This window comes from Castor canadensis, chromosome 14, assembly GCF_047511655.1.
Source record: "Castor canadensis chromosome 14, mCasCan1.hap1v2, whole genome shotgun sequence".
NCBI lineage: Eukaryota > Metazoa > Chordata > Mammalia > Rodentia > Castoridae > Castor > Castor canadensis.
The window spans coordinates 108,177,378-108,197,841 of NC_133399.1; the positions used below are offsets into that span (position 1 = coordinate 108,177,378).

The window sequence follows — 20,464 nt, forward strand, 5'->3', positions numbered from 1 at the left end:
AGCGTTTCTTTGTAAGAAGGTTCACACAGCTCCAATTTAGAGACACACCACTCCAGAGTCCTGCCTTCCAGTTCACGTAGCACAAAGATGGTGGGAAAGGAAAGATGGAAATGAGATATTATAGCCAGACATTCCCACATTAGTCTGTTAAAAGTTTTGAGTATCTACAGGTTTGCAGCGATCCTTCCTTCTTTATGCAAGTACTTCTGAACAGCCCAACTCAGCTAGGAACCAGCCTCCTAGCAGCCCTGTGGCTGGAAAAAGTGGAAGCACAAGTAATTGGAGCAGTCCCGGAAGTGACACAAATGCTTTAACTTCTACAGAAATAGGAAATAGTTACAGCTACAGAAAACCGTTCCAGCCTGAGCCGTGATGTGGGAAAGACTTCTAACAAACTGGACTTTTAAAAAACAAAATAAAAAGAGATATTTACTGATCAAAACATTTGAAAAGGGAAAGGTATTTCAAATATCAACTCTGACATTATACAAATGATGATTTTTTTAAAATGCACAACAATTTAGTGCATTTTCAAAAAAGAGCAGTACAATAGGTTTTGATTTATTGAACTGCTGCAAGTGCCACACGTTGAATCAAGAACATGGCAGGAACCCAAAATTGGGAACACAAGTCGTCTCTTTCTTTAAGTTGTTCAGTGTTCAGGAATGTGGAAGAGGTCACATATGAATATAGCATATCAATTTCCTTATTAGATACAATGAATTTATTAGATACAATGTTTGGCATTGCCAAACACAAGTCTAAGCCAATGTTGCTATGGGGGTCAAGAAAGGAAAAACAGCAGTATTCCTTCCAACTGAGAGGAGGAACCAAAAGAAGTATTTTCAAACAAATCTGATCAAGGGCCTCTTGCCCTTGGCTATACAGGCAGTTGTAAATAACACAATAAGGTTTCTTAGCAACATTTTATTCAGGGAAGGTACAGATGTCCTCGAAACTTAAGATACAAAAGCAAACCTCCATGAAAACCCATATGCACATCAAAGATAGAGTAACTGCTTTAGAGAGCTTTTGATTTGTGGTCTTGCATGTAGAATTAAACAGAATCTGTTTTCTGCATACATGTAGGACACACCCACCTGTGTGGGGTGCAGACCAGTAGTACTGGAGTTGCTCAGAAACACAGGCTCTCAAAACTACACAGGCCGGAATCTGCAGCTCAGAAACTCCCAGAGTAACTAATGGGAAGGTTTTAGAAGACCAGTTCTCAGCCTTGCTTGGGGACAGTGGAGCAGCTATCCCAGCATAGCTGTTGGGCTTTGCCTGACATTCTTAAACCTCCCCCCTCATCACACACTGGCATCCTTACCAAATCAGCTGGGAGGCTTTTACAAAAAAAAAAAAAAAAAAAGTCTTTAAACAATTTTCTCATTCTTCTTAAAATACTGATACCTGGCCCAAGACTCAAGATTTAACTTGACTAGGTGAGCCCCTGGCACTGACATTTGCTTAAAGCTTGCAATGAGAATTCCACAAAGAAGAAGCAGCATCTGATTGAAGGCCTCCTGGCCAATAGCAGGGTCTCCACGCCATCAAAAGGAAGCACTAATCCAGACACCAACTTGTGTGTGCCTGGAAATTTTTGACAAAGCACAGCCAAATGTGACCTTATCTTTAGAAGCCGCATCACTAAATATTTTCAATGGGCTAGCACAATGGAATTGTTAAAGCACCTCAGACACAGGCGAGCTTCTCACTTGAACATTTCTGTAAGTGATGACACCACCCAACAGCAGCTCACACTGACACGGGCTCGGGAGGCAGGGCCCAGTGTGCAGCAAAAGGAGCTAGTCATGGGAGAAGCAAGGAACTGGAAGAGCCAGCACACTGGGAATGTACTATAGCGAGAGCTGGAAGAGGCAGGGAGGAATGCTGGGCTACTACAAAGGTGCAGGTAACCACAGAGGACTGCTAGGGCAGAAAGGTGAGAGCACAAAGGGAAGGGCCCAGAAAGCTGGGTTCTCCCTGAGATCAAGGACACCACTGAAAACAGTCAAAGGAGAGCCTTGGAGGAGAAGGTTGGGATGAGCCAGGTGTGAAGAACTTGGTGAACAAGGGAGATTGGCCCAGCCCAGGTTACAAGACAACCACAGAGGGGCAGAAGTGTGACAGAGCTGGCCTGATGACTATGGCTTTTTCCAGCGCTTCATGTGAAGAACACCCATGTCTCAACACCTCCCTGCTGAGGACAGGCTGCCTTCCGTACAACTCAGCACAAACGGTGCAGCCACCAGTCTCAGCAGGCTACACTGTGGGAGCTTCTCCTGTCCTTTCTCTGCTGAAGGACAGGGCAGAGGGCAGTGCTGGAGGACCTGGAATCCAGCCCCAACCAGCAAGGAAATCTTTCAACTAAACCTCTCATGGTTGATAATTCTACTAGAGTCTTTACACATAGTAAGTAATAAATACCTACCACTTGGTACAAAAGGCTCCTGCCAGTCTGAAAAAAACCCAGAGATAAATGAAAGTTGTCTTTTTTATCCTACAGTCACCAAGGGCCTTAGCTAGGAACCAATAAAGGAGCATCAGTACAACACACCAGATTTAGCTGAGTGATAAATGTAGCAACCACATATCCCAAATATTCTTACCCAATACTAATTTTAATTATCTCATTCCACTGTCTTCAGAAATCCAGAGTTTAAAACTTCTAATATTTTGACATCAAAACTGCATACAAGACTGTCTCTTACAGTCAGAAATGGTGCAAACTTCTATGCATTATACAGCCGAATTTAATGATTAGGAAGATGAACTATGGGTTCGCCACATCTAGGGAGTAGATGGACTTTTACCTTCCAGTCCTGAAACAAACAGTTACAGCGGAGACAACCTCCATGGAGCTCCCTCCCTGAGGATGTTGCTCTAGTACCATCTAAAGGTTCTTAAAATGGACCAGACAAAACTAGAGTATATGTAGGATATCTTTCCTCCCCAAGTCACATCCCAAACAAGTAATGCAGTCTGAGCAAAGCAAACAACTTAAAATCTCTGCATGTGACCTCCCCTCCTTAGCGACAGGACACGTTTTCCCTTTGAGTATGTCAGCAATAGGCATTCTTCCCCAGTTTATTCTAGTCCTCTTGCCAGATAAAACAAGCAGACATTGTGCATTCTTTTTAGGTTCCTTTTAACTGTACTCTAGAGGCTAATGCCTATAATCCTAGCTACTTGGGAGGCTGAGCTCGGGAGGATAGCACGATCCCATCTCAACCAACAGCTGCGTGTGGTGGTGTGCTCCTGTCATCCCAGCAATGGCAAGAAGCTTAAAATAGAAGTTTTGCAGTCCAGGCCAGCCTGGGCAAAAAGAGTTGGAGGCATGGCTCAAGTGGTAGAGTGCCTTCCTAGTCAAGTGTGAAGCCCCAAGTTCAAACCCCAGTAACTCCAAAAAGAAATAAAAAGATCCCTTACAAAACACAGCTACTATTATCAAGAGGATCACACTTAGCTTTTGTATAAAGTCTCTCAAAGTGGAAGTAATGATTACTGGGGGATAACTTTGAGAAGTTCCATTAGTAATAGACATAAATAATCCTACATTCTCAAAAACCAAATAGCATGAAAACAGAACACCTGAATGCATGTGCCCAGATACCTTAGCGGTCTTCTTGCTCTGCCTTTTCCCAAAAATGCAGTCGAGGTCCGTTTTGCTCCGAGATGACAGATCTTTCCCTAGAAAACCAACATGATGCTTGTCAATAAAACCATTTGTCCAAAATTAAGGAATGCAAATGTAAATATCCAACTCCCGACAGGAAGATGGCATGTGGAAAAGAAACAGTTTTGTAACACAGATTATAACTATTTGATTAATAAAATGAATTAAATTTAAAAACCAAGTAAATGTCTTAGAACTAGAACTGTTGACATTCTTTTCTTAATTGCAGAAACAACTTAGAGCCCACAGACTGTGAGGAAGACTAAATTTTAAAGCTGGTCCTACTACTGGTATGCCTTCGAGACGCAATTTCTGGGCCTCTGGGCTCTGCATTTGTAAAATCTCATTCACTTCGAAGAGACACTACTACTCACTTAGGATTATGAAATGTGGAATTGAAAACACTGTTAGACCTTTTAAATGTCCATTCATTCGTTCATTTAACAATTATTGACACAAAGAATCTCAATAATTATTGACTGAGCAAGTGAAAATTTAAAAGAATGAGTTCAAATATAAATTCAAACTTTCCTTTTTTAAATGTTCTTAACTGTAACAGCTGTTTCATCTTTAAATAAAAGGCGACATAAGAACAGGAAATCAAATTGTTCTGGTAAAACAAAACAAAAAAAAAGTGTCCAAACGATCTATAATTCTTTTAAAAAAACTAAACTCTAACTTAATTTCAAAGCCACAAACCAACTAATTTAAAATTCACTTCTTTGGAATTTCTACTTCTACTCAGTAATACTCTGTGAGCAGCCAGCCAAATCCATTCCCATTTGTCAACTTCTTGGTGAGTGTGTTTTAAAACGTAACCAGTCCATGTGAATGAAGTCTGCAGCTCTGGGGGAGGGCGGTCTGGGTCAGACACAGGGATCTGGGTTTCAAGAAGGAAGCCAAGTTCCACTGTCACCGACTTATGCGTCTTCTTGGTTTCCTGTAGCAAACTGACTTGGCAAAGTAATGTCATGACCCAGAAGGTTCTGGTTCACTGACAATCACTGGGGCATTCAGATATATATTGCTCAGTGACTCCATGAAATTAAAAAACAAACCACCCTTTAACTTCACACAAAAGCAGGCCCCAGAAGGCAGCAGTACCAGATTAGATGGTACAGTTGGTCCAACTTGCTCCTGTCAGAGGGAAGGCTTTGCTGTGGCTCTGTCTGCTGCTCTCTCCTCTCCTAACTGAGCCAGAAACAGACTCTAGCCTCCCACCCCCATTCTAACTGACAATTAAGTAGAGCCTTTACAAAAAGAACCCAAGGAAAACCTACTTAAAGAAGAGAATTAAGCATAACACAAATAGGAGCACAGAAATCAGGAAAGGCAATTGGTCAGGTGGCTAGAGGTGGACAAACTCTCTGCAGGTGCTGAGATCTATCCTCAGCTGTCACCAGCACAACCCATTTTCTACTGCAAGCACATTCAGAGTGACAGTTACTACTTCAGAAAAGGGATCAGATATTCATTCTAACCTATCCCTGGAACAGAAGAGATACCCTAAAAGGAAGTGAAAATTAAGATCTCTTTTACAGCACTTCAACTGAAGGAAAAGCTGAAGGGATCAGGGAGGGGAGGACACATGGGAGATCACAATTATAAAATACAATGTCAAAATATGTATCCGTCTAGATTAATAGCAAATCTGAAACGCAAAGGGAAAACTGACAAGCCAGTAGAAACAGTAAGCTATACCAATGGAAGTGCAAGGGTTTCTAAAGTTTTGGTGGTGAGTTCTTGTATCAGAAATTTCTATCCTCTAGTAAAGTTCACTTAAGTAAATGTAGAAACCAGGATTGTTACAGGCCTTGCTCTGGATCTGGTCTGGAAAACAAGAACACAGAGAAGAAATAAGAGTCAAAGACCACCAGAAAGGAGCTTAAAGGTGGATAAAAATGTGAAAGGAAGATGGAAACAACTTTGAGAGCATTATTAATGGTTTATAAACATTATAAAATTATGGCCTCTCTAGATAGTAAATAACTTTGAAAGTTTATGAGTCTCAGTTCTGAACAATGGTGAAATCATATTTAATACTGTTAATAAATTTAGATCTTTGAGAAAACAATTTTAAAAACTGAATATAATAGAAAATAGGTTATTTATCTAGCTTTGGTTCATCTTATAGATTAGTCTTCAACCGGCTATAGCTTTTTGAGACTTGGGAAGAAAGGCTCTTCTTTAGTAGCCAAACTGATGTAACAAAGTCCACACAAGGCTGAGTGGACAGTTTCACAGAAAAACACTGTATTTAGGATCACCAAAACTACTTGCTAATTTTCATGGTTACCAGGTCTTCCAAAGATCAGAATGGCAAATGGAAGGAAGAGCAGTACTGGTATAGACAGACACATGTACCATGCCAATGTGTCCACACAGGAAGCAAGTGGACTAACAGATGGACATAAAAACTGAGGAATCTCTATGATGTGCAAACACTGAGTTTAACAGCAAAAGCAATAAATCAGAAATCTGATAAATTGAATCAAAGCACTGTATTATAACCGAGGCTCAAAGTGTGCAGAAAAGTAGAGTTTATCTATCCAGAGTAAAAAAGGGGCAAGGACAGAGAAATATAGGTTTGTTAGAAAAAAGGACTAAGGTTTATGCAGATAGCATCAATTGTTTAAAAGTTCATTTGCACACTTTAATCAAAAATAAATAAAAGCTAGGGAATGTAGCCCAGTGGCAGAGTGCTTGCCTACCACATGCAAAGTCCTGGGTTTAATCCCCAGTATCACAAGGAAAACAAAAAGAATAAATAAAATAGCATTATATTTAAAATTTTTTTTCATGTAATACACAGGACTGACAGTAGGGCAGAAGAGCAAATCAACTTCACTAAAAGAGAAAGTTAGAAACCCAGAAAGTCTGTAAGAATCAGGGTTAGGATGAATGGCTGAGACCCCCAATAGCCAGTGAGAAGATAGCCTGCATTTTTAAAAAGCCCCAAATGGCACTATCTGATATTTAATGCCAAAAGAAGCAGAAGCAAGAATGAGGCTCCTTACTACCAGAGTAGACCATGAGAGGAGCTAGCTCTGTTATGCACCTGCCATCCAGCTGGAACATGTGTTGTGTAGGTGGCTTCCATGTTTAAAATGCATATAAAACAGCACAGGCTGTCACAGAGATATGAGATCTGTGTAAATTATTGCAATGAAGTTGAACTTTTCATCCAGCCATTGTACAACACTCTGACAACCTCTCACTGTATAGATTTTTTTTTTTTAAAAAACCTTCAAAAATAGTTCTGCAGCTGGGCACAGTGACTCACACCTGTAATTCCTTCAGGAGGCAGAAACTGGGAGGATTGTGATTCAAGGCCAGCCAGGGCAAAAAGTGAGACAAACAGAAGGTACGTATGGTGGTGCACACCTGATACCCCAGCTGTTCAGGAGGTGTAAGTAGGAGGACCGTAGTCTAGGCTGATCCACGCAAAACCACAAGAGCCTATCTCAAAAATAACTCAAGCAAAAGAAGCTGGGAGTGTGGCTCAAGTGGTAGAGTACTTGCCTAGCAAGCATGAGGCCCTGGGTTCAATCCCCAGCATCACTAAAAAAAAGAAAAAAAAAAATTTTGCATACTGAGATTTTCCCTTCTGCGAATGTGACCTCACCAAATATGAAGCCATGGTGGAATTAGGTTTTAAACAAATGTTGATGAGAGTAACTTCAAATTCAATCATTATTCCAAATTAGAATTATGAACTTGAGGCTACAGAAAGTAATAGTTGTGTATGAGAATTAACACGATATAATTACTTAATATTAGCAAATTTTGTAGTAGCACCAGTTGTTGTAAGGTTTTCATCTTCACTGTCCAGCAAGGCATATAGGACAGCGTCGTCCCATGTTCTCATTTCCTGACCACAGGTGGAGGCACGGTGTGAATCATCCACGTCAACCATGTGAGCATCACCCATCATCATGAGAAGGAAGCTCTATCATCCCCATACTGAAAAGCCAGGTTCCATAAAAGGGGTCATCTCTCACAAGTCATAAAACAGTCAGTTTACACTTGTAAATGGTGACTTACAAATGTTTCCTTGTTTCACAAAAGAGGAAACTGAGTCTGAAAGAAGAGAAATGGTTCAAGAATGTGCAATGGCCAGAATCCAAGCCTACTTGAACCCAAGACAGTCTCCCTTAGGGGAACCTAAGAGCTTACCATTCACCTCCAGTGACAATACCAACTCAAAAGAAATGCCCTTTTAGGAAATTGTAAGAGCTTTTAAATTAGCTTTCACTGAGGATGGTGAAAATGGATGGTATTTCCTTTACTACCTGGATTTTGCTTCCTTCTCTCTGCCTTTGTCCTCATTCCCAGTCTGCATGTCCTCCATTTCCCAACTCAACTCCTCTTCTACCTGTGACAATGTATGTTGAGCTTTTCTCTCTGCACAGCAATGCCTCCCTTCTCTCTAGACAAGGCTCGTCAATATGCAAACCCCACTGTAAGAGGAAAAACAAAGGCACATGCACCAAGCAGTTTGACAGGGTCACCAAGCAAGGGAGTGGCTTAACTAAAATAGAAAGCAGATCCTGTGGCATCCAATAGATGAAAGCAGATTAGTGAGGTTTATCCTAGCTTCAGCAAATGCTTCAGATGAAATCAGGCATGGAGACGGGTAGAAAGGACAACTAGAAGACTCTGCTAAGAGAGGGAAGCATGAATGCCTATTATGCATCTAAAAGCTGCAGGTCACTTTTAACTCCGTTCGTGTGTTCTGCAGTAACACCTGTCTGCTGTATCTCTACTTTTTCTATAGGGACTATTGAAAAAAAGGGCTAATTAAGGAATTGTCATTACCCTCTCCTCGAAAGACTGGGGGGCAGGGAGGGCAACAAAGTCTATTTTCTGTCCTACAGCCGATTGCACGCCCAATCTGCTGATGAAGAGAATCCCTGGGCAGAAGCACATAGTCTAACTACAAAGAAGTGCATGCCAGAGAACAGAAGGAATGACATGGAGGAGTCACTCAAAACATCTCTCCTTGTACACAACCCTGAAGTTATTCAGCTCCTGCTGAATGCCTCTCACTTAAACTTAACCAAGTCCTACTGACTGGGGTTCTGGTCTCAAACAGGAAACACCACAAACAGTTCACAGTAGTGGGAATGCCATCTCCCACTGCTAGTGTTGGGAGTTAAGGCATCCTCAGTCATGCCAACAAGACTACAGCAAAGAGACAGGCTTTTTGTGCATATAAAGGTAGAAACAACATCCAGTCTCCTGGAGAAGAACAATCAAATGGTGACTAGATAGCACAGCATAATCATCGTCATACTAAGTATACCTTAAGCATAGTATGTCATAAACTGGCTTTGTGGCTGTTCTGGGAAAACGTCTAGGGAGTTAATGCAAGTTAGATGGTCTCTCACCAGTACAAGGCCGCCACATAGTGGTTACAGAGGACAACTGCATTGACAAATGACCACATGTACTGGGAAGATGGAAAGTGGCCTGGGGAGGCTGAGATGGGTAAGACAGAATTTACCCCCCAAATTCTCAAACACGTTTTCCAATACTACCTTGGCAATGATCACGGGATGCCTACACGAACACTCATAGATGGATAAATTGTGTGGGATATTACAAGGGTCAACTTGGGAGTGCAATGTACCATACTGGAGATTTCAACTCAGAGCATAATTCCCTAAACTGTCTCATTCAGCTCTGAAAAATATGAAGATGTAGCTAAAACTGCTGAACAACAAATTACAGTCATGTCTGACCCAACCACAGTATTCCTTTCTCCTCTAACCAGCATGCTGACTTCCATTCTCAGCTCTGCCACCAGACCCGTCCCACCTGAAACCTCACCCAGACCCTTCCTCAGTGCCACTGACTTGAGTGTGCATTTTACCAAGATTGCCAGGCGACTTGCAGTACTATGGAGATGTCAAGATCAATGCTGGCAGGCTGTCCAGACTTCCTTGCTCAGTGCATACACAAAGTCACTGCCGCAAAGAACTAAAAGTCATTCAGCTAACTCAGTATGCACACACAGATTTCAACAGCAAAAAAAGAAATGCTTGCTTTTACCTTTTGTGAATTTCATATAATGAACCCGGTTTTTGGAGAATTTGGACTTTTCCTCAAGGCTAAATGTTTTCTTTTCCTTGTTGTCTGGGGAGTCTTTAAAAAAAAAAAAAGAGGAAAAACATTAAACTCTATGTAATTCATTCTTGACTATTCTCTTATAAAGAAAGGTCTTACTCAAATAAGAATTTTAGGAGCACCATCATTTATTATTAAATTCACATCAATTTTTTTTTTTAGTTTGTAAAACTAATAAGGCAAGGTTACCATCTAGACATTTATAAAATCCTTGAGGAAGCGAAATGAAAATTGTTCTCATACAAACATTAATACATGAATACTCATTATTACCCTTACTCATAATAGTAAAAAACTAATGAGGATGAGCAAGAAAAAAAGGCAAGAGCCTTTTAATGAGGAAATGAATGGCTGAGCTCACTCTTGCACAGCTTCAGACAGGAAAATCATTTATTTCTCTACAATGAAGAGGACCAAGCTAGAGACACATGCCACATCTGAAAGGACTTTAGAGCATTTGCTTAGCAAAAAAGGTCACATACTAAATGATTCCATTTACATAACCTTCTGGATATGACAAGACTATAGATGGAGAACAGATTTCTGGTTTCCAAGCAACAGGGATGAAAATGGGGTGCTAAGAGTTGGAAGTATGGAAGGTGGGTGCAAATACAAAGTCAGTCAGCATGGGCCAGCTCTTTAGTAATGATGAAACAGTTAACTCTATCTGATTGGGTTGATGTGATGGCTACATAAATCTACTTACAATACATCTGCACATACAGGAAGGAGGCTAAAAAAATGGCAAAAGTAAAAAGTTTTGTAGTCTAGTCAACAGGAACACTAAGGTCCATTTCCTGCTTCAGATGTGCAACCGCAATGTAACATGCCACAAGGGGAAGCTGGGGAAAGGCTTTTCAGGAATTTTTATACTATTTTGTACTTAATAATTATTGTTAAGTCTATAATTATTTTTAAAAATGAGAAAAGGTTAAACAATTCTCAAGAAATAGATGCTCCAAGAGCAAGGAGAGGCACTGGTCCAAATATGGCTTTTCCCAGGAGGACTGCCTATGAGGGGAGAACAACAAAAAATAATTCATGTGGTTATTTCTTTGTGAATTCCTTGCCTGAATTATCAGAGCAAGTCCATCTGGGGCTAGTCAATTAGGGGATATTAACTAACTAGCTGCCTTCCATGATTTGTCAAGTTCAGATAGAAGACCCAGAAAAAGAACACCCTAGGTAGAAGACACTAGTTTTCTGGAGTTTAAGAACATTTAGATGTGAGGCCAAGAAAGGGAAACACAAACACTTTCACCTTCATACTGGAGCACAGGCACTGACCACTAGGCACACGAAGTATGTGTGATCCCTCCCAGGAGCTTGGTACTCATTTCAAAAGTAAAGTGTGAATTACATAGTAGGTTGAGAACTGTGGGGACAGGTGCTTTAAGTTTCCAGGCAGTCCCACCAGGGGTTAGATGAGCTAAAGCATTCGCTTCTGCAGCTACTTCCCAGGCACACTTCAGGATTATTTTTCAGTCCCACTGGGAAAATTTCTCCTCTTTTTGTGGCCAAACACTTCATATGGCACAAAACATTTTCAATATTGCTGGTTCAAACATAAGTCATCTAGGAAGTTAGCAGTAGCTACTGTCAGTGAGGGCTTAGACAGCATGATGCTGGACTAAGACCTCTCTACCCATTCATTCTATCAGCCCATAAGGGAGCTGCTGTGATCATTAAACTCACACAGGACACTGAGTAAAGCAGACACTGCTGAGTGCACACCCTGAACCACCACACTGTCTCTCTAACACAGCTGCTTTCACACTTGAGTAACAGTCACCTCAAGGCCCTGTGGAAGTCACACCGAGTCCCTGTGTAAGAATACCTGAGCCTTGGTGGAGCCTAGGGGACCGATTTCTCCCTGAGTGTCCACATGTACTCTCTCTACAACTGCTCTAAACCTTAGGGATGCACCCACCTGGCTGTCCTCTCCTCTCCTCTCCCACGTACCCTCCTTCCTCTTTACAAGAGAGGCACGATTCTCCTCATGTCAGGATCAATGAGGATTAAGACAAATACTGGGGTCAGGGGCGTGTGTGTTATAACTGAAGCAGCTAAACCAGTTCTCCAACCCACCACTACCAACTTATCTCATTAAGGGACACACTGTCACAGATTTTACTGTTTTCTTTAATAAGTAGTTATCAAAATTTATATTTGCTGGTTGTACAAATTACAATCCACTAATGGCAACTTAATCCAAAAGAAATTTTGTAAGTGTTGGGATCACTAGAGAAAAATTTTTTATGTATATTTGTCTTGTGGCAAAGAAATTTGCATGTGGTCACCAATTAAAAAGAGTTTAAGGCCAGGCATGATGGCACACACCTCTAAACTCAGCACTCTGGAAGCTGAGGTAGGAGGCTCAGACATTTGGAGGCCACATGGGCTACACAGTAAGACTCTGTCTCAAAAGACAAAAATGAAAAATCAATAATAAAAATATATTAACATAAACTACTATGGGGTATAGGAGATAGAAATACTATTTCAGAGAGAAAAAGGAACTATGAAATTCACAGTGCTTTGGAAGACTGAAGAAGTATGTCCTCACTGCTGTGGCATTTAGCAGCCACTGCAGACATTTAGGAGTGACCCAACGTTTTCATTTTTAAATGCCAATATTCATTCAAGAGTGATGTAATGGTTTTATTTTAAAATACCAGTATTTCCCTAAAAGGCCAGAAATTATATTCTTTGCAACTATGTACCTATAATTTAAAAAAGATCCTGGGCGTCAAACTAAAAATGTATGATAGGACACACTTTCTTCAAAATTTTTTTAAGTGATGTGAGAAAAAAAAAATTGAAGCTGCTGGCTCTGAACTATCCCTTTGCATGTAACAGGTCTGCAGCATCCCACTTTACTTCCCAAAGTATTTAAAATCACAGTGATAAAATATCAGATAAGAGCTAACAAGCATTTCCTAAATTGTAAGTCCAGGGCTGGCAGAATGGCTCAAGTAGCAAACTTGAGGCCCTGAGTTCAAGCCCCAGTACTGCCAAAAAAAAAAAAAAGTAAGCTAAACTATGACATAAGTTTACCAAAATGCTAACTTGAGTGTGATAGGCTCTGAGATAGAATAATTTTTAAAAGTGAAATTTTAAAGCATATACTGATTTTTCCCACAAGGAAAAAGGTGGGTTTTTTTCCTAGAATCATTGCAAGACTCTCCAAAGAGACAGCACAAAATGTCTGTTTAGTTAAAAGGGAAATGGTGTGAATTATTAAGTGGTTTTACAGCAGAAAAACATGTTACTAGGTTATTGTGTGATCTACCTTTCAGCTTTAATGCAAGTATGGCATGACTGTAACCAAAAATTCACTTGTCTAAAGATAGTGTATTTACAGAAGATGACATGGCAATAAAATAATCAATTAGTTCTCTGGTCTCTAAAAGGCATCTTGTGAGGGCTTTTCCAGTCCTGGAGTAGCAGTGAGGCTGGAGAGGAAGTGCCTCTGCATGGTCACTACTGCAGAGCTACTGGCTCCCTCTAGCGGTTTGGAGGTGGAGTTTATCTACAGGTCAGTAACTGAGGCTTTCGCCTTATTTAAAATACCCCCGTAATTTAAGCAGAAAGGGAATACTCATTCTGCACAGATTAAACATGAAGGAGGATGTGTGAGCACAAGGCAGCACCTCATGAAAGCTGCCAGGCACTCACTGCCTTTCTGAGAAAGAACAAAGGGTCTGCTGGGTCCCTGAGAAGAGCCCACTGCTGACACTTCCTGGAACCACTGCAGTGACCCTGCTCAGCCTGGCCATCAGTGCTGGACAAGGAGGTCCTGTCCTGAGCTAGGGTTCCCAAAACTACTGCAAAGGCTCTCTTCCTAGAAAACAGTGATCATGATACAGCATGTCACACTAGAGAAAAGGAACTTTCCAGCTACCACAGTCAAGTCTCAAAAGCACATTTCTCTTTTCTATCCACAGAACAAAACCTCTTATCTCAGTTCTTTATGGGCTCGTGGAGCAGAACACGTCTTCATATTCCTGTGACCTGAAAAACTGCGAAGTATCCTCTAACTCGGCACCAAGCACTAGGTGAGAAAGTGATGATGACAAACCACACGGAAAACAACTTTCCCAACTTAAGAATGGGGACATGGGGAGCTGGGGGTGGGGCTGAGGAGACAGAGTGCCTGCCTGTAGACACAAAGCCTGGTTAAATCCCAGTACTACTAGAACAAATAAATAAATAAAATGAGTGTGTGGGAGCCTCAGGAAAGGATCCGAGGTTCAAAAGTTTCCTCTTCTACCACTATGGTGGTAGCAGAAGCACCTTGACTCTGAACACTAAACCTGCTTAGGAAAAGTGATTGCCACTAACATGGCACCAGATAATTCATTAAGGTAGAAGTTAATCCCTGATATTCAAATTGTTCTGTTACTCTTTAGTCAGCCTTCTTTACAGCCTTAATATAACATTAATTACATGTCAAACTTTAAGTCTACTAGAAAGAGATCCATGCAATTTTTAGGGCTTTTTAAAAAATAACATATACCATAATACATACTCTGTTTAAAATCTGTACAGTTAAAGAATTATAAAGCAAACCACTTTGTAGCCACCCCCAGGATTAGAAAATAAGCACTGCCACCATCTAGAAGTATCTTGTGCCTGTTCTCATTGTATTCTCCTTCTTCCTCGTAGGGCAGGGGTTTTGACCTTTGCACTATTGGGAAGCATGGCTGTCTTATGCAGTAGGATGTTTAGTCACATCTCTGGCATTACTACATGCCAGTAATATATTCCCAGTCATGATAACAACAAATGTCCCCAGACACTGGCAAATGTCCTTTGGGTGGCAAAACTGTCCCCAGTTGAGAAGCACCATCTCAGGATAACCATTTTGCCATTTTTTGTGACAAACTTCCCCACCTCCCACTTGTCATTTTTGTTTTAACTGTTTCTTTTTTAAGGTAGGGGGTGAATAAAAGCCACAGAGAGTGCATAAGGCATGAGGTTCATAGATATCTGTAACTGGTGGCCAGGTCAAGAAATAGGACATTATTATCATCCCAGAAGTTCCTCAGGAGCCTTCTCAATCCCAGGCCCCCCGATCCTGAGGCATCACCATCATGACCTTCACAGGGGAGTCCTCACTCCTTGTTTGTTAAGATAATTTCAAAGCCTAAGTATAGCAACTTACCATCAGTCTTGCCTGCTACTTGCAGCTTACATAAGTAGAACCATGGGAGATATATCTTTGTGTCCATTTTCTTTCAACTAACATTAATTTCTACACCAGTGAACAAACTATAGCTTGTAGGCCAATTCCAGCTCACCACTTGCTTTTGTAAAGTTTTATGGGAACAGAGTCATGTCCATTTGTTTACATCCTCTCTGTTGTGGTTTTCACTCCCCCAATGACCGAATTGAGCAGTTTTGACAGACCCTGTGGTCTGCAAAATGGTTTTGTCTGACCCTCCACAGAAAATGTTTGCTACTCGTTCTATACTCTTTCCTGTAACTATGCTGCATTTCTTTGCATTTACAAAGATGGCAGTGTACTCATCCACTCTACTGATGGGCATCTGGGTGAATGCCAGTTTAGAGAATACTGCAAAGAATGTTATTAGCATTCTTATGCAGAACACATATGCCCAGAGATCTGCTCAAAAGGAGTAGAAAGGCTGCTCATAGGTTATGCCTATCTCCAACTTTTATAAATAAATCTGAACCGATTCAAAATGATCATACACTTAAGAATCCCACCATTCCACATTTTCAGAATTTGATGTTGTCAGTCTTCCTAATTCTGGTGGTAGCATTCTGTGGTTTTATTTGCATTTTCCTGATGACTAGTGTGGCAGTGTGCCCTGTCACATATGTACTGCCTACTTGCATCAACTGTTTTAAAATGCCTGTTATAGACTTGTGTTCCTAAGCTTCATGAGAGGCTGAGGCACAAGACTGGCATGAGTCTAGGAGTTCAAGGTAGAGAAATCTCACTATACCTGAGCAACCTGAACCTCTTACATGAATTAAAAGGTGAAACAAACTTCAGTAGGAAGAATCAATATAGAAAAAGGCCTTTCTATTGAGCCTCTGCTGGCTGCTGGAAATGGTCCCATTTGGTATTTCTTGTTTGTATTTCAAAAAGATCTTTTCAGCCATATTCAAGCATCCCTGTAAAGATGACTCCACTGTTTGAGGTAAAATCCAAATGGATTTATCTTGTCATTGTTATTCTGAGTGGGGGAAAAAGTGCTTGCTGATAACTAAAGTTTCATTCAATGAAAGCACCATTAAAATGTAAATAGAAGTGAATATTTGTAATTGCTTCAATCAACTGGCTCTCAGCTATATAATGCTTTATACTGGAAAGTTGATAAAAATATTTTACATTGAGAGATGATATCCAAAGCTAATGTTTCCCTACCTGCTGTCTCTGGCCCATGGCAAGTGTTCAGCTCAGCCAGAAGCTGGTTAAAATCATCCTGATGAGCAATCCAGTTATCCTAAGAACAGCAAAAAGTGAGTGAGAGGCAAGCCCGGAGCTTACATACACTGACTGAAGTAGGTGTATTTTACAACTGAGGAATCTGACAGTTAATACAAAATTTAAAGCCTCATTACACTATCACTGGTAAATTTAAATGGATTCAAGAATAACATACACATTACATGTGATGTATCCAGATCAGTTATTAAAAGGGGCATTTAAGGGTACAGCTCAGGACTGGAGGTATGGCTCAGGTGGTAGAGTGTTTGCCTAACATCTGTAAAGTCCCATGTTTGTGTTTCCAGCACAGCACAGGCAACCTGTGTGCTAAATATTAAAATAAAGCAAAACAAAATTACTTTTTCTTTCCTCAGTTGGAGAAATTATGTAGTTCAAAGGACAAGAGCAGTAAGGAACACAGCTCTTTGCTCGGAGAACTTAAAATATTTTGTCTAATTCCAACTATTTGCATCAACCTCAATTCTACAAAACTATGGGGCTGGAGGAAGGAAAGACTCCTAAGTTACCTGAATCAATGAGTACCCATTTGTAAGGTCTTAGAGTTAATGAGAGAATGAAGATCTTCCAAACAATATAAACCACTGAAGCAGGGTTCAGAGCAGGAATTCTCTCACATACCTTTTCTTAAGCATTTCTTTTTAAGAATGCTTAGGAATATTGAATAGGTTTCCTGGGTAATGCTTCTCCTAAGAAAATAAGTACATAGTGTTATCTGTTTCTCAAAACTACATTCAAAACCACTTTATATAATCTCCTTAGTAGCTGAAAATTTTAGCTTATTAGTCTAGAAAACCTTAGTTGTTCAAGTCTACCACTCAAAGCTACTGAACTAATTAAAGTAATTCACTTTATATAAAATAATTCTCTCAATTTTCTACCAGATTCTGTTGATTGAAAAAATTAGGAAAAAAGCTTTCATCTTATATACTTTGTAAAGGAAATAATGGTATGAAAATGAAAAGCTCAGGGCCTTGCACTTACAAGGCAGGTGCTCTACCACTTAAGACACACTCCCACTCCTTTTTGGATTTTTTTGGGGACAGGGTCTCAAGGTTTTTGCCTGGAGCCTCAGACCATGATCCTCCTACCCAGTGCCTTGGCACACATAGCATGAGTCACCACCCTAAGCTTTCTGGTTGAGACGGTCTCTTGCTAATTTTCCCAAGAGGCTAGGGTTATAGGCACAAAACTATAATCCTAAAGCCCTTAGACTTTTTGGTTCCTTTTTTTATTTTTTATTTTTTAAGTATAAGGGCAGTGTTCAAGACAAAATGTGAATAAATTCAACTACTGCACAACAACAGTCAGAAACGGACAATGGGAAAAGAATCCTACTTTTTGCAATACTTCTAAACCAAATGTTACCAGCTTTTAATAGTGCAAAATAACATTAGTACACAGGCAAAGACAAAAATCCTCTCTGTCTATCCTGAAACGAACATTTCTGTAAAAAGAGGACTGTTAGCAAAGTTAAGCAATAAAATTCATTGAATTTCTTAAGCACAAGCAAGTGGAGGATCCCAGAGGACCACAGGCAAGGTGATGGGTGGGATGCTATTAGATGAAGAGCCAGCTCAGCCAGAGGCGCTTTATCCAAAACTGACACTACACACTTGAAAAGTTCAAAACTGTTCAGTCTAATTGGCTGGATTAGAATTTTTATATTTATAAAACTGAAGTCAATTAGGCAAGAAAACAGATGGCACACTGTTGCTCACTTCATTATTGTTCGTAGCCCCAAGTCCCAGGTGGTTATTTTTAACTTGAACTTTAATATGGTCTATGGCTCCTTGCTCCTGAGCCCCCAAGCCCTGTGGAGATTAAAAATAAAGAGAATTAGCACTTTTATCAGGTATATTCTTCACCAACTGTTTAATCAGTTACTGAACATCCAGGGTGAGGCGCTCTCCTTGCCCTCAAAGAGAACAGAGTCCAGTGGACTCTTAGAAGAGGGTGTCTATAGCACCCTAATTACTCAACCCAAGACAAATGCAAGGCCCAGGTAGACACTAAAAGGATCACATCTCTTCCTGAAGCTCAGAAGCAAAGTGCCACTACAAAAAACTAACGAACCCCATAGGTGGTTCTCCAAGTATACGGCTGTGTCCATTACTTAGCAATAGAACAGGACACCACGAAAGGAGCAAGAGGGGTACCCCTGGTCTGCTGCCTCAGTTAACATTCACTTGTACAGTTCCAGGCGAGGAGACTAGCAAGTGCAAAATCAAAGGTGGGAAGGGACTTGAGGTACAGGAGGACCTGAAAAGTGAATTCAGGGTGGCTTTAACTGAGTGAATGTAGAGAGGATAAGATGACAGGAAGGGGCTAGATTTCACAGGGCCTTGGAAGTTACAGTAGAAATTTAGATTTGACTTCAAAAACGGTTGGAAACACTGGAATCTTAAGCAAAGGAATAATATGATCTAAGTTCCATATTTTGAAAGGTCATTTCAGCTGTTGTATGTCAAAATGGACCAGAAGAAGAAGGGAGGCAGGGAAGCATGGAGAGGGTACTGAGGGCAACAGGACAGGTAATGAAGGTGGCTAGACCAGGGTGGTAGTCTAGATAGAGAGGATTTTGTGGGAACTGAAAGAGGCTGAGGAACCAAGCATGACACCAACTTTTTTCTACATGGGCAGACGGTAACATTTTCAAACATCAGGAACACCTGGAAAGGAAAAGCTGTGGGGTATTCAAGAGCTTGACAATAAAAATAGTACCCTTGAGATGCTCACTGAACTAGAAAAGTTCAGAAGGCAATGAATTTACAAATTTGGAGCTCAAAGAAGACAACTGGCCTAGAAATAGGAAAGTGATAGTTCTCAGACTTCACATAACTCAAAGACTAGCATGGCAATGAGTGAAATCACCTGAGCACAGTACAGAATAGGTTTGGGGCTAGACCCTGAAACACCAAAGCTCAAAAGTATAAAAAACAAAGAGACAGCAATGACTTCAGGAATGGCTGGTGAGATCAGAGGAGAAAAGGAACATTCTGGAAGCCAAGACACAAGTATTTTTAAGGAATGAATAGTCAATTACAGCAATTTTGCTAAGGGGCAGTAATATGAGAAAACAGGGTCCACTGGATTTGACAAGAGGACTACAGACCTTGGCCAGAGCCAGTAAGTGCAGGTACAGCAGAAGCCCTGTAAGAGCTGGGAGAAGTGGAATGTGAGGGAAAGGAAAACACGGGCAGACTGGTCACACAGAGAGTCACCTATGACTCTCAGCAACTAAAACTCTGATGGCGAAGTGTGACTCCATGTGTGACTGATTCCAAGGTGATGTTTGAGAAAGACTAATCACAGTAGTTATAATAACCAACAGAGCTGGCATTATGTTCTATTCTAATTTTATCATCATCTAGTCACTACAATTTATTTCTCCAAAATCACTTATTGATCCAAACATCAATTTCTCCCAGACTCTACAGAAGGATGTCGTCTCCTGATTCATAATCTCATAGCATGGCTCCAGGTTTTTGGGTTTTCTTCAAAATACCTTTCCTTTAGACCACCCCATCTTCTCTAGCATCCTCTGGCCAAACTTGGAATCATCATTACTCCATGCAGTGTTTCTTGGATCCACAGCCCATTTCTGCTTCCGCCGACCTATAAATGAAAAAGTATCTTATGAGATATTTACCTTTCAAGCCTGGGAGAGAACACACACACACACACACACACACACACACACACACAAGCATGCACACACACGCGTACAATATGATATAGTCAACATACAGTGGACTGCTAACAGATCTGATCTCCTGGTTTCCCCAATAATTATATACTCTTAAAATATAAATTGACTATAAAATTAAAATGTTCCCTTTAAATATGAAAAAGGAAAATAAATAGTTGACATACTATCAGTTGGGCCTTTCACATTCTGCCATCAGCAGCAACTAAAAGCATCTGTCAACACCAGCACTGCCACCACGATCAGTAGTAGCAGGCACAATCGTTGCTCTCATTGCCACATGTTATGTGCCAAATGCTATACATATAATAGATTCAATTTTCACAACAGTCCAATGAAGGGAGATACTTTTCCGATGAGAAAATCTGAAACTTAGAGAAAGAAATCTGTCTAATGTCACCAAATCCAGACCCTTTATACCAAAGTCCTCCTGACTTCAAAGCTTATATTCTTAATCCATGATATG

The 20,464-nt window shown here is 40.6% G+C and overlaps 1 protein-coding gene across 3 annotated transcripts in view; it reads right to left on the reverse strand.

Moving 5' to 3' along the window:
• The window catches only part of Pinx1 (PIN2 (TERF1) interacting telomerase inhibitor 1), a 72,741-nt gene that overhangs the window by 45,005 nt on the left and 7,272 nt on the right, over positions 1-20,464 (reverse strand). For 2 of the 3 annotated variants that reach the window (XM_020185453.2, XM_074055273.1), the window contains exons 3-7: positions 19,798-19,907; positions 18,011-18,103; positions 16,209-16,287; positions 9,734-9,826; positions 3,617-3,693 (exon numbers count right to left, since the gene is read on the reverse strand). In XM_020185453.2, the coding sequence (XP_020041042.1) occupies positions 3,617-3,693; positions 9,734-9,826; positions 16,209-16,287; positions 18,011-18,103; positions 19,798-19,907 (452 nt within the window). The remainder of the gene's footprint in view (positions 1-3,616; positions 3,694-9,733; positions 9,827-16,208; positions 16,288-18,010; positions 18,104-19,797; positions 19,908-20,464) is intronic. The other variant, XM_020185454.2, reaches the window with a different exon arrangement.